This window comes from Acinonyx jubatus, chromosome B3, assembly GCF_027475565.1.
Source record: "Acinonyx jubatus isolate Ajub_Pintada_27869175 chromosome B3, VMU_Ajub_asm_v1.0, whole genome shotgun sequence".
Lineage (NCBI taxonomy): Eukaryota > Metazoa > Chordata > Mammalia > Carnivora > Felidae > Acinonyx > Acinonyx jubatus.
The window spans coordinates 583510-596588 of record NC_069386.1 but is presented as its reverse complement, the minus strand read 5'-3'; the positions used below and the strand labels follow the sequence as shown (position 1 = coordinate 596588).

At 62.3% G+C, this 13079-nt stretch overlaps 2 protein-coding genes across 7 annotated transcripts in view; one reads left to right on the top strand and one right to left on the bottom strand.

Moving 5' to 3' along the window:
* The window catches only part of TBC1D2B (TBC1 domain family member 2B), a 334347-nt gene that overhangs the window by 227366 nt on the left and 93902 nt on the right, over nt 1-13079 (bottom strand). The gene's annotated exons all lie outside the window — the stretch shown is intronic.
* Nucleotides 1-13079, top strand: part of ADAMTS7 (ADAM metallopeptidase with thrombospondin type 1 motif 7) — a 41404-nt gene that overhangs the window by 1411 nt on the left and 26914 nt on the right. For all 4 annotated transcript variants that reach the window (XR_008298879.1, XM_053223435.1, XM_053223436.1 and 1 more), the window contains exons 2-4: nt 6016-6371; nt 7886-8051; nt 8974-9170. Coding sequence is in view for 3 of the 4 variants with exons in the window: in XM_053223435.1 (XP_053079410.1) it covers nt 6016-6371; nt 7886-8051; nt 8974-9170 (719 nt within the window). In the remaining variant the exon portion in view is untranslated. The remainder of the gene's footprint in view (nt 1-6015; nt 6372-7885; nt 8052-8973; nt 9171-13079) is intronic.

The window sequence follows — 13079 nt, the reverse complement described above, 5'->3', positions numbered from 1 at the left end:
TTACCCCCCTGCTCAGAGCGGGGACCCATGGGGACTGACCAGGTGATGGGGATGAGGCAACACGGACCCCCTTGGCCCAGGGAACTTGGGTCCAGGACCCTGGCAGCTGTGAGAGGAGTGGGGAGTCGGAACGTTCTCCACTTGCACTGGAAGCCAGACCCATGGATGAACTTGGCCAGCCTCCTGCCCCTCCCGGGCTGTAGTTAAGTGGGGACAGTGGTGTCTGCCTCCCCCGGTTCTTGGCAGGACTGAGATGCTGAATGTCAGTTGCTTAGCACAGGGCAGAGTGACTGACTACCGTGTGGTGGCCATTTTCGCTAATGCCACAGAGACCCAGGAAGACCGGGGAGACCTTGGTGGGTCCTGTGCTTTGGACCTGCCGTTTGGCAGTGGACGCAGGGCAGGTAGCTTCTCCCACCCAGTGTGCCCCCCACCCCTGGGTGGAATGTCTATTGTGGTGTCCCCGCAGGTACATGACAGGGGGCCTCCCCGTTCTGCCCCCACTGGGGGTGCCTGAGCCCTGGGCTGCCGAGCTGAGCCGTCTCACTGTCGTTGGAGCTGCCCAGAGGTCCTAGACTCTCCCCGCTGCACATGACCTTCTTTGAGACCAGAGGGCATATCCTGGACACACTTCTAGGAAGCTGTACCCTGATTGTTTGTCCTGTGACAAATCAAGGGATTTGTTGGGGTTGGTGGGACTGGGGCCTGGTAATGTCCCCACCAGCACGCTGAATTGCACACATGGCCTGTGTGTGCGTGTACGTGCGTGCATGCCAGGCACACGCAGGCCGACCTGAGGAGGACGGCATCTGTCTCCCCCACATCCACACGCACACCACACACCTTGGTTATTTGTTATCTTTGGCATGAGCTTCGGGTCAGGTCGTTTGAAGGGCTGGACCGTCACTCTGGTTCCTGAGAGAGAGGTGACAGTAAACACCACGTTGGCATTTCTCTGGTAGAAGCTGCAAAGTGACAGTTCTGTCACCTAGGGATGGTATTCAAAGTATGTAACACCCTGAACAGAGCTCCTGACCTGGCAGGAGGGACTTGGCCGTGAACCACTGGCCGTCCGTCTTCCTGCACAGTGCCCACACCCATCCCCTTGCCCAGTGCCCGTGCACCCGCATGCCTTCTAAGACTGGACCCCGCAATTTCCCCTTGCCGGCACTGGGTTCTGCTCGCTTCAGCCACCAGGTCTCTGCCAGGGGTCGGCTTTAGGAGACCGTGAAAGAGTTATTTGTTTTATAACACACTTTGCCCCCTTTATGACATATTTTAATGGCAAAACAATAAAGTTAATTACAAAAATAATTATGCAGAACAAAAGAAGAAGATAAAAATTATGGCAAAGTGATAGCTTCCTAGAAATATTTTTCTTTTTGCTTTTTTTTTTAAAGTTTATTTTGAGAGAGAGACAGAGAGAGAGAGAGAGTGCGAGCTTGAGCGTGAGCAGGGGTGGGGCAGAGAGGGAGAGACTCCCGAGCAGTGACCACACTACTGGTGCTGAGAACATGGCACTCGAACTCAAGAACCACGAGATCATGATCTGAGCTGAAACCAAGAGTCCGACGCTCAATCCACTGAGCCACCCGGGAGCCCCTATTTTTCTTTTTTGATTAAAGAGTATTTTCTTGGGGCGCCTGGGTGGCCCAGTCGGTTGAGCGTCCGACTTCGGCTCAGGTCATGATCTCACGGTTGGTGAGTTCCAGCCCCGTGTCGGGCTCTGTGCTGACAGCTGGGAGCCTGGAGCTGCTTCGGATTCTGTGTCTCCCTCTCTCTCTGCGGAGTATGCTTCAGAGTGTCTCTTGCTAATTTTCAGTTACAACTTAGCTCTGTTTTCTGTGTGTGCCACGTCCCATTCTCGGCACCTGCGTGTGAGCCCAGGGGACTCTCCCACAGGCAGAGAGAGCAGGTGTGACGATTATCATACCCATTTCGCAGATGGAGAAACAGACCTGATGCTGGAGTGTCTCCCCCGTGGGCTAACAGCCGCGGGTGGCGTCTGGGTCTGGCACACGCTGACCCTTGAGCCGGTTACCTGCGTGCGTCTCTGCTTGGTCCCCGTCGCAGTTTCGAACTTAACAGACTGCTTCTGTATAACTCACCTTGAATTTCTGTCCTGCGGTGTTTGCCCACGGTCTAGAGCAGGGATTCTTTACAGGACCGCACATCCCAGGGCACACGGATCCTCGCTCCCCAGGGACATTTGTTTGGAGTTTTTGGGGCTATTTCTCCGCACTGCTTCAGACTCCCCCATCACATGCGAGCTCCGGACGTCTGCGGGTGTGCACGTGTGCGGGTGTGCGGTGGGGCTGCGGTTCCGCGGGGCAGTGAGTGCGTCAGGCCGGCACCGTGCACCCGCACCTCCAGCCGGTCGTTCGTGGCCTTGGCCGTGACCGTCCGAGCCCGGGAGCCGCTTCAGACCTTGGGATGTAGCTGTCTCGTTGCCCACCTCTTTGTCCCGCGCCCCTCCCTCCGTTCCCGACCTGGGTTCTCTGCGCCGGTGAGCAGGGCCAGGCCAGCCTCAGCACGATGGCGCCTGCCCCGGTCACACAGCCACCGAGCGGCCGGCTTGCGGCCTGAACCTTTCTGTGCTCCAAGCCACGTTCTTGGCTGTGCACGATTTTTTCACTCCATTGTCCCATTGTACAAAACGCGTGCGTGGCCGAGCTTCCCGTCTTGTGTTGCCCACACCCGTGGCACCTTGTACTCTCGGGGTCCGTCCCACGGCGCCCACTACTGCGACCCTCCGTGGGTCCACCTCACATGTTGCCCTCTCCAATGAGACTTTTCCTCCTCCATCCGCCCATGAGGCGTCCCCTCCCCTGCCTGGGGCCCATCTCAGCACGGGGCCAGGGGTGAGGATGAGTGCCCTCTGCCGGGTCTCTGTTTTGAGGGGGAGGACGGCGTCCTCTGCATTTTCCCGGACTTTGGAGCACCCGCTGCTCCCTCGCAACGAGCAGTCAGTGGCGCCACCCCAAACGCCACGCACTAGGGCAAGTGAGCAAACACGGTGGGCGGGCTCTCTCTTGTTTTCCCGTTGTTGTTAGAAATTCAGTTCTTTGGTCATTGAGAGGCAGCATAACCGTGAGGCCAGAGGACCCTACCTTTACAGTTGGGGACACAGCAGGGGGCCGTGGGGCAGGCCGCTGGAGGGGTATGGGCCCTCTCCCAGGGGGGCTCCCTGCTCGACTCCAGCCACTTCGGCCACGTGGGGATTTAGGCCTGATGGGGATAGATGGCCAGGCTTTTCCAGGAAAGCTGAAAACTGAGACTTTGTGCACTATCGCATAACTTTTAAACATAGACAACTGATGAAATATTTCCAATATTTGCGGAAGCCAAAATGAACGACCAAGATCAATAAACCGACAGAAAACAAGTCTGCAGGCGGTGGTTGGGAAGCTCTAGTCCCAAAGGCCCTCGTTGGACGTCAGAGAAGGAGTCTCCCTCCTCAAAGTGCCGACCCCTGGCTTCCGAAGGTCAGCCTCCGAGATGAGTACGTCAGAGTCCCTGGAAGGTTCGGGAAAGTGCGGAAAACGCAGAGTGAGGGGCCCAGAGCTCTGGGGCTATGGAATCGGTCTCTGGGCCGTCCCAGCCTCTGCACTCTTCAGTCTTTCCAAGCTCTCCAGGTGTGGCCGCTGTTAGACCAAGTGCACTCCCGGTGCAGGGTCGTCCAACTTCCCTGACAATGGCAGTCCCCCGAGGCTCTGGGGGAAAACCCAGCTTCCTAGTCCCATTTCCTGGAGATGCTGATTCAGTGCGTCTGGGACGGGGCCTGGGAATTCGTGTCTAACAAATTCTTACCCGAGAAGTCTGGAAAATCCTCGCACGAGTGTCCTCCAGAGACTCGGGGAGGGAAGATTTGCCTGGAACCACACAGGGTCACCCGGCGCGTCCGCCTCTCGCCTGAGCACGTGCTCTTGGGCTGCAGCCTGAGGGCCGGCTGCCCGGCGGTTGTGGGCAGTGGGGCATGTCCTCCGCAGGGCACTCTGCACGTGGTCTGGCAGGACCCGGGCGAGAGGGTTTCTGCAGCCTGGCCAGGATGCGGCTCTTGGCTGGGTTCCCCGGCAGCCACAGAGGGAGCCTTGGTGGGACATCTGCAGGGTGTCCGGGCATGCCTGTGGCCCTAGGGGTCATTGTCCTGGGGAGCCGGGCATACGCCCGGTTGGTCAGAGCAGGACGCAGGGCTGAGACACACTCCGGTGGGCCACTTTCCTGACTGTTCCTCCGAGCCTGGAAACTGCAGAGAGCCAAAAGAGGACAAGAGCCTCAGCCCCAGGGTCCCTGCCCCCCACCCGCCGTGGCGCCACTCTGCTGTGTCCGTGTGTCCACACGAGATTTCTCTTGCAGATTAGGTCTGGTAGCTAAAGAAGTTTGAACAACTTGATGTAGCACAACTCCTTCATGTCAGTGATGAGGAAAGAGGCCCAGGAGGGGACAGACTGCTGAGAAGGTAGAAGAGTGTTCCTCAAGAGACAAGCCATCTGGGAGACCTGGAGCCCAGTCCCGGCTCGATGACTCTGGCTGTGTGGCTTCAGGCCGGTTGTGCGCTCCTCTGAACCTCCCTTTGCTTTCTTCAGAAGCAGCCTGGAGACTTTACTGCAGGTGCCCTCCTGGAATCTGCGGCCCCAGGGACATGGGCAAAATGGAAAGGATCCGTGAACTTGGACGGGAAGATACTATGTCTTCAAGCTTTTTACCTCCGTTTGCATTTCCTTCAATTATGCATATTAGCACCAAAGTACAATGGCATTAGCACCTGTGATTTTGTTACTGAGGCAAACAACCAAAACACTTTTCTGTCTCATTACAGTTGCAGGTATCTTGAGATAAGGTTGATACTCGTCACTTCAAAAATCACCATAAAAGTTGCCCGTAGAGCTTGTTTAATGCGTTCACAAAGGAGCACGTAATTCTATATCCCACCTCTAAAATTATTCTGATAACTGTGTTTCAGTATGATCGGTTTCCTTGGCACTCATTTGCACCTTATGCATTTGAAAACATTATTCTGAGAAGGGGTCTGTGGCAAAAAAGGCTAGGAATCTGGTGTTAGTGGGAAATCAGAGAGGACAGATGTCTTCCAGGTCTGGAACCTTCTCTTCAAATGAACCAGAGCTGCTCTGCTCAAATGGGGGCCACTCATCTGCGTGGTCTTCCTCCGTCTCTCCTTCGCAGGAGGCCTGGAGGGACGTGCAGAACCCTCCGGCACCTGAGGGCACATGTTAAAGTCCACCAGGCTATACGATCCCCGCAAATCGTAATTGCTGGCAGGCGCGGTCATCGGGCCAGGCACCGCTGTGTGGAGTGGTTCAAGTGGTTCAGATCACTAACCCTCCCAACAGCCCTAAGGGTGCAAATGGTTTTTACTCCCATCTACAGATTGACTCACTCACTGAGAAACTAAGTCTTAACTGCTCAGAGTCCTAGGACATTCTGGGCCCGTGAAGTCTTCAACAAAGACTGGAGAGCTTCTTGCCCTCCTGGAGTTTGCATTGGGAGAAAATAGAAAAAAAATTGAAACAAGGCATATGGCATTCCCTGAGTGCTGTGGGAAAAAGGGGGGGGGGGCGGGAAGCAAGGGCAGAGGGGGGCAGGGAGTTGCCTTTTTAAAACAAAGTGGTCAGGGGAGGCGGCCGTGAGACCTTTGAGCGGGGGCTCGATCTTGCTGCACAACCTGCACAACAGGCAGCGGGCAGGGCAGCGTGTTCCACCCGGAGGGGGCAGCAGTGCAGCATGGGGGCGGGGGTGGGGCGGGAACCGCAGAGAGGCAGGTGTAGCCGAGGTGAGACTGAGAATAACCTTGCCTGGGGCCACACTGGCCAGAGCTCTGCCTTGTTCGGAGGCGGCCACTGCAGGGTTTGGGGCGGAGGCGGGCCTCCTCTGGCCGCTGCGCCGCACGCAGACGAGGGGAGGGGGCCCGCGGGAGGTCGTCGCGGTGACCCGGGTGGAGGAGGGGGCCGGGCAGGTGCCCCGCAGCCCCGACCGCAGCCGGTTTTCTCCCCGCAGGGAGCGGCGCCGACGGCCGCGCGGCGCTGGACGTGGTGCACCCGGTGCGCGTGGACGCGGGCGGCGCCTTCCTGTCGTACGAGCTGTGGCCGCGCGCGCTGCGCAAGCGGGACGTGTCCGCGCGCCGCGCCGCGCCCGCCTTCTACGAGCTGCAGTACCGCGGGCGCGAGTTGCGCTTCAACCTGACGGCCAACGCGCACCTGCTGGCGCCCGGCTTCGTGAGCGAGACGCGGCGGCGCGGCGGCCTGGGGCGCACGCACATCCGCGCCCGCGCGCCCGCCTGCCACCTGCTTGGCGAGGTGCAGGACCCCGAGCTGGAGGGCGGCCTGGCGGCCATCAGCGCCTGCGACGGGCTGGTGAGTGAGCGCGGGAGTCCCGGCCGGTCCTCCGGGATGGCGGGGCTCAATCCTGAACGGAGCCAGAGCGCCCGCAGGCCTTGTTAGGACAGAGCCTCGGAGGGTGGGGGTGAGTGTCCGAAGCCTCCGTTTCTGCCGGTGCAGAGAGCGGACTTGGAGAATCCCTGTGCAGGCCAGGTAGCTCCTCGAACCGCGCGGTCCTTGCTCCTTGGCGGCGTCAGTTAGGACTGCTCCCCCACAGCCGCTTGGGCTGTGCTTCTCCAGGACAGGCAGCCTCACCTTCACCCCCAGGGGGAGCAGGCCTTTGGGTGGACGTGGTCGCCTCCCTCTGCTGGGGTGCACGGGGACCCCCAATGCTCTGGGCTAGGTGACCGGCTCTGCCCTCCCCCTCCCCGCGGGGATGCGTGGACCTCCCCCCCCCCCCCCCCACCCCAGGGTCCTCAGCTGAGGTCGCTCAGGAGGAGCCACGGGCAGTAGCAGGACCGGCCTAATGAGAGCCCACGCCACAGCTGCCACACATCAGGCCCTAGGCGCCTGCCCTTTCTCCCTAATCTCCTTGGATCCGCAGCAGCTGTTCATATGGGTGTCATTCCCATTAACAGATGAGGAAGCAGGCGGGGAGACGGACTGGCCCAGGGCCACCCAGTTAGCCGGTGCTACAGCCCCTCTGGGGGGGGGGGGCACTCTCTGGCACGCGGGGCTCACCTCGACCCTGCACAGCCCCAGGGGCACACTTGGTGCGGTGGAGGGAGCTGCGGGGTGAGGGAGTGGGGGGGTGAAATCCTCTTCCCTGCCGGAGCCCTGAGCTTCCTCAGGAGGTGGCCGGCTGCCCAAAGACACTTCCCCAAATCCCTCCCTCTTGGGGCCTCTCTGAATGTGGCGGATGTGCCCAAGACACGCCCGCCAGGCTTCCCTTCTCCGAAGGTCCTGGGACCAGGGAGTAGGATGTCCTGGTGACTGAGCATCTCCGTGGCTGGGGTGTGGAGAGAGCTGCACTTGGAGTGATTCATCACCTCCGGGAGAGTGGGCTGCAGGCCAGCTTTGAGACGACACAATGGCTGGCATGCAGGAGAGATGGACAGTGGCCTGGGCGTAAGGGCGGCCCGACTCAAGACGGCCGTTTGGGAAATGGCCTGGGTGCTGGCCCCGGGGCCGCCCGACTCAAGACCGCCGTCTGGGACCGCGCGGAAGATGCCATCTCAGATCTAGGGTGCTCCCGTCTCCTGCTCCCAACAGGGCAGGGAAGGGGGGGGGGCGAGGTGGGCGTGTGTGGCATCTTCGGAGGCTGGTGGCTCCGGGGCTCAGCCCCCAGGCCCTTGGCTGTGTGAAACGGCCGGGAAGGACGTGCCAGGTGGAGGGTCCGGAGTGAACAAAGGCCCAGAGCGGGAGACGCACGCGCGCTCGGGGTCAGCCGGGTGCTGGGAGCAGCGTGGGCTGGGCGGGCAGCACGGGCCTCGGGGACGGTGGGGACGGGAGTGCTCATCCGCTCCGTGTGAGCCTGCCCCTCTTCCCAGACAGGTGTGTTCCGCCTCTCCAACGAGGACTACTTCATCGAGCCCCTGGAGGGTGTGCCTGCCCGTCCTGGCCACGCCCAGCCCCATGTGGTCTATAAGCGCCAAGCCCCAGAGAGGGGGGCGGAGCTGGGGGGCTCCAGAGCTCCCGGCACCTGCGGGGTACCAGGTATGGTCCTCTCCTGCCCGGGGAAGGGGATGGGCCTGGAGGCACCGAGCTTCTTTCCAGAAGCCTCTCTCCACATCTCCATGCACACCTCCCCTCGGACCAAAGGGACGCAGACAGACAGACACATCACCACAGCCCGTGCCTTCCAAATGTGCCTCCGGCCTGAGGCCTCTGCCTGCCAGGCCTGCCCCAGCTGATGCCCTGGGCTGACCCCTCTCACCACCTCCTCACCCACTGCCTGGCCAGGCCCACCAGGGCAGCTAGCCAGGAACCTCCTGCCCTTCCCCACACTGGTCCCCGCCCAGAATAACTCCTCTCTGTCCCTGGGGACCTAGCTCCAGCCCTTCTTCTTCAGAGCGGCCACGGTGCTGGCCAGTCCAGGTAGGGAGCCGCCTACCGTGGGCTGCTGGGTTGGGGGACTGCTTGGCTGGCACGCCAGCCTCGGAAGGTGCCGCCGCTCAGGGACTCCACTGGTTGGAACAGATATCCGGTCATGCTTCTGGGCCTTGGTTTTCCTGCTTCGTAGATGTGCTGTCTCTTCTGATCCGGGTCAGCCTGGGACAGTGCAGTGGGTCTCCCAGGCAGCGGGCTGGGCCCTGGGGACCGCGTGTGCTGGGATGCACCAGCCCCCCGGGGCTAGGGGCCCAGGAGCTGCCTCGCTGTGTGTCCCCCGTTTCATTGCCCCCCTCCTCCGAGGTCAGCTTCTGTGGCTGTTTGGCTGATTCCTCTTTGTAGGTGGGGATGCTCAGGGTCAGAGAGGGGAAGTGACCGGGTCAGGGTCACAGGGCACAGGTCCCGGGCGGAGCCACAGGGGGGAGTCCAGGCTGCTGCCTGTGATCCCAGCGCAGAGGAGAGGCCCTGGAGAGGCACGGCCTGGGCCGGCCTGCTGGCAGCTAACCCCCACCCGGCCTGGGGCCCACAGCGTCCACGGAGCCGGAGGCCCGGCGAGAGCGTTGGGAGCAGCGGCAGCAGTGGCGTCGGCAGCGCCCGAGGCGTCTGCATCAGCGCTCGGTCAGCAGGGAGAAGTGGGTGGAGACCCTGGTGGTCGCCGACCCCAAGATGGTGGAGTACCACGGGCAGCCGCAGGTCGAGAGCTACGTGCTGACCATCATGAACATGGTGAGGCTGCGGAGCGCGGCGGGGGTGTGGGGCCCGGGGCGGCGGGGGCGGCGGGGGTGCGCGGTCAGGGGCCCGGGCGGCTGGGGGGCGGCGGGGGTGCGGTCGGGGGGCCCAGGCGGCTGGGGGGCGGCGGGGGTGCGCGGTCGGGGGCCCGGGCGGCTGGGGGGCGGCGGGGGTGTGGTCTGGGGGCCCGGGCGGCTGGGGGGCGGCGGGGGTGCGCGGTCGGGGGCCCGGGCGGCTGGGGGGCGGCGGGGGTGCGCGGTCGGGGGCCCGGGCGGCTGGGGGGCGGCGGGGGTGCGCGGTCGGGGGCCCGGGCGGCTGGGGGGCGGCGGGGGTGCGGTTGGGGGGATGGCGGGGGTGCGGTCGGGGGGCCGGGCAGCTGGGGGGCGGCGGGGGTGTGGGGCCCGGGGCGGCGGGGGTGCGTGGTCGGGGGCCCGGGCGGCTGGGGGGCGGCGGGGGTGCGGTCTGGGGGCCCGGGCGGCTGGGGGGCGGCGGGGGTGCGCGGTCGGGGGCCCGGGCGGCTGGGGGGCGGCGGGGGTGCGCGGTCGGGGGGCCCGGGCGGCTGGGGGGCGGCGGGGGTGCGCGGTCGGGGGCCCGGGCGGCTGGGGGGCGGCGGGGGTGCGGTTGGGGGGATGGCGGGGGTGCGGTCGGGGGGCCGGGCAGCTGGGGGCGGCGGGGGTGTGCGGTCGGGGGCCCGGGCGGCTGGGGGGCGGCGGGGGTGCGGTTGGGGGGATGGCGGGGGTGCGGTCGGGGGCCCGGGCTGCTGGGGGGCGGCGGGGGTGCGGTCTGGGGGCCCGGGCGGCTGGGGGGCGGCGGGGGTGCTGTAGGCAGTGGGAGGGCAGACCCCAGGCTGTCGGGTCCAGTAGTGGCTGGCGGACATCTCCTGGGTGAAGGGTCGCCATTTGGCCCAGGACCTGGCTCCTTCCTGCCTCCCTGTGCAGGCTCACAGGACACGGGCATCCACTGTGTGAGCCCCATCCTGGAGGGGGGTCTGGCCCTCACGTTCACTGGGCTTTGATCAGGTCAAGCACTGGTCGGGACAGAGAGGGGACCCCTATGAGTCCATTAGCGCCAGTCACCTGGGGAGGCTGCAGGGGCTGGCAGGGACACGGGGGGGGCATACAGCAGCCGCTGAGAAGGGCTGGACCGTGGGTGATGGCTGCAGCCTTGCGAACACCGGCCTGTTCGGTCTCCTGTAGTCACTGCCCTGCCTGAGCCTCACCCCCATCTCATAGGTGAGGGAAGAAAGGCGCAGAGAGGCCAAGGGACATGTTCACAGTCACACGGAGGGGGCTGGGGCTCAAGTCTGTGCCTCTGGGTCCAGAGAGGGCTGTGGTGGCCAGAGCTTGCCAGAAGGATGGGGTAGCCGTGGCGGAGGCAGGGAGAACTTCCCTCCCTCTTCCCTCTGGAGCAGGTGTTTGTTTATTTGGCGCTGCTGTGCCGAGTGCCAGCTCTACCCCAGATAAAGTGACGGGTGCACGAGAACAGGTTCCCTTCCGGCAAACTCTACCTCTTTGTAGCATGGCACAAAGCGTATTCCAGGGAGGACTTATTCTGAGATGCTGATAAGTGTTCTGTGAAAAAAAGGTGCCATGGTTGAAGAAGTTTGGCAACAAGGGTTAACAGAAAGGAACACAGACCTGTTTACTGCGGGACTTCTCAGAGCCTTCAAAGCTAACATGTGTTGAGAATTTTCCGAAGTTAAGAGCGGGGGCTTTGGGGCAAACCTGGGTTCTGAGCCCAGGTGAACCCTGTCTTAGAGCTTCAGTTGCTCTCCCTGTAAATGGGGACGGTCATGCCTACTTTAGAAGTGAGACGATTAAGCAATATACTGCAGGTAGGGCTCTCAGTACAAGGACTGTACACGTTGGGCTTGGCACGTGTCCGCTGCTGCTGGTGTGGCTGCTGTAGCACCTGCCCTTCAGCCCCACAGCCACCTTCAGGGCAGCCACACTGTTTACTCAGGCCTCCTGTGGGCCCGTTTGTCAGTGTGCCCTCTGTGCCAGACCCAGACCTGTGTGTGGGAGCTCGGGTGGGTCTGCTCCAAGCATCGCAAGCCAAGTTCCCCGCCTGCCCCTTTCTGAATGGCTTGTGTCATACCGTCAGCTCACTGGAAGCTTGTGGTCACCTGTAACCCCCAGATCTTCCACAGTCCACCCAGGCTTGCTCTCCGGGCCTGCAGCAGAGCTGGGCTGGGGATCGTTTATCCGGTTGAAACACCGGTACTGACCTCAGGCCATCGCAGACACTCACTGGCTGAGTGGGTCGGCCGGTGACAACTGCCTCCCTCCGGTCCTGCTGCTGTTGCTCTGCCTCTATACTTCTCTGCCTCTATCTGGGGTCTATACTTCTTGGGGGGCAGAGGTGTCATACGTGCCAAGGGAAGGACCTGGTGGTGGCCGGAGCCGCCCGCAGCCCTGACTCGGGACACGGGAGGCCAGCTGTCGGGACGGTCTTGGCAGAAGCTTAGGGGCTTCTCGCCCTCCAGGCCCCTCTGCTGGGACCTGCTGCCTGTGGCCTAGGGGAGACTCCTGACTTCCTTCAAGGTGCTTTTCTCATCTTCTGCGAATTCTTTAGAATGAGACAAGGCATCAGAAATTTTTAACAGGTGCCCAAGATTCATTCCTTTATTCAAAAAGCTCTTTTTGAGTGCCCGTCACGCCAGGTGCTAGATGGGTCACTGGGCTGGAAGAGGGCCCACACAGACCCCGCGGGGCCGAGGAGACCAATGTCAGCGAAACCGTCATCTTGAGGAATCTGAAAGTCAGCAGAGGGGCTGCTAGGAAGGACACGTTCACGTGCTTTGGGAGTGTCTGGCAGAAGAAAGGCTCCTCAGAAGATGTGCTCGAGGGTTGAGAGCTGGAGACGGGAGGACAGAACTTGGGAAAGACGAGAGGGAGGGCATTCCAGGCTGAGGGCACAGCATCTGCAAAGGCCCTGTGGTATGGAGAATGAAGGGCTTCTGAAAGAGCCAGAGTGGTTGGACCAGGGAGTGAGGACGGAGGGGCCGTCAGCGTGTGGGGCGGGACTGGGACTTTTGTCTTCACCCTGTGGACAGGAAGAACCACTTGCTGCTTTAAGCAAGGGCACGGTGACTGGGTTTGCATTTCAGTGGCAGGTGACTATGAGGCTGGAGGAGACCTTTACAGCTGGCCAGATGAGAGGCTGTTGCCTCAGGCTGGGCGGTGGCCTTGGAGGTGGATGTAGGGAACATCCAGGAGGTGGAATTGGTTGATGCTGGGGACAGGGGCAGTGCACGGATGATGCTGGGGAGGGGGCGGTGCACGGCTGATGCTGGGGAGGGGGGTGGTGCATGGAGGTGGACGGAGGCACCTTGGGTTCTCAAAAAACAACCTATCCTGTTAATGGGCTTTTGTGTCCTCTTGATAGTGTGTGTTTTGTCCGTTTCTATCAAAATATCATTTTTCTTGATGAAGCTGCTGGAAGCCAACTCATGACTGGCCTGTCCCGCCGTCTCTGCCAGCTGGGAACCTGATGCCTGTCGCAGGCTGACCTCTTTCTTGTTCTGAGGGAGCTTCCCCCACCCATCTCCCTGCACCTTCGCGTACCTTCCGTCTTTGGGGGCGGCCTTTCCTGGGACTGGGTGGGGAGCCCCCGTGCAGCCGTGGGGCCTCCGAGAGCTTGCGCCTGCCGTCTTGGCCCCACGGCTGTGCCCCAGGGAGAACTTGAGTGTGGGGCAGTGGGGAGACTCTGGGGGCCTGTGCCTGCCCCAGCCCCCTCTCTAGTCCCGGCCCGCGTCTCCTGCCTCGTGGGAGGACTCAGTCCTGGGATGCTGGTCCTGGTGAACCCAGGGCAGGAAGAGGCTGCGGGGCCTCCCAGCCCAAGACAGAGGAGGCAAACTAGGGCCCTGGGGTGGGTGAGCTGGGTGAGCAGATCCCACACTGGTGC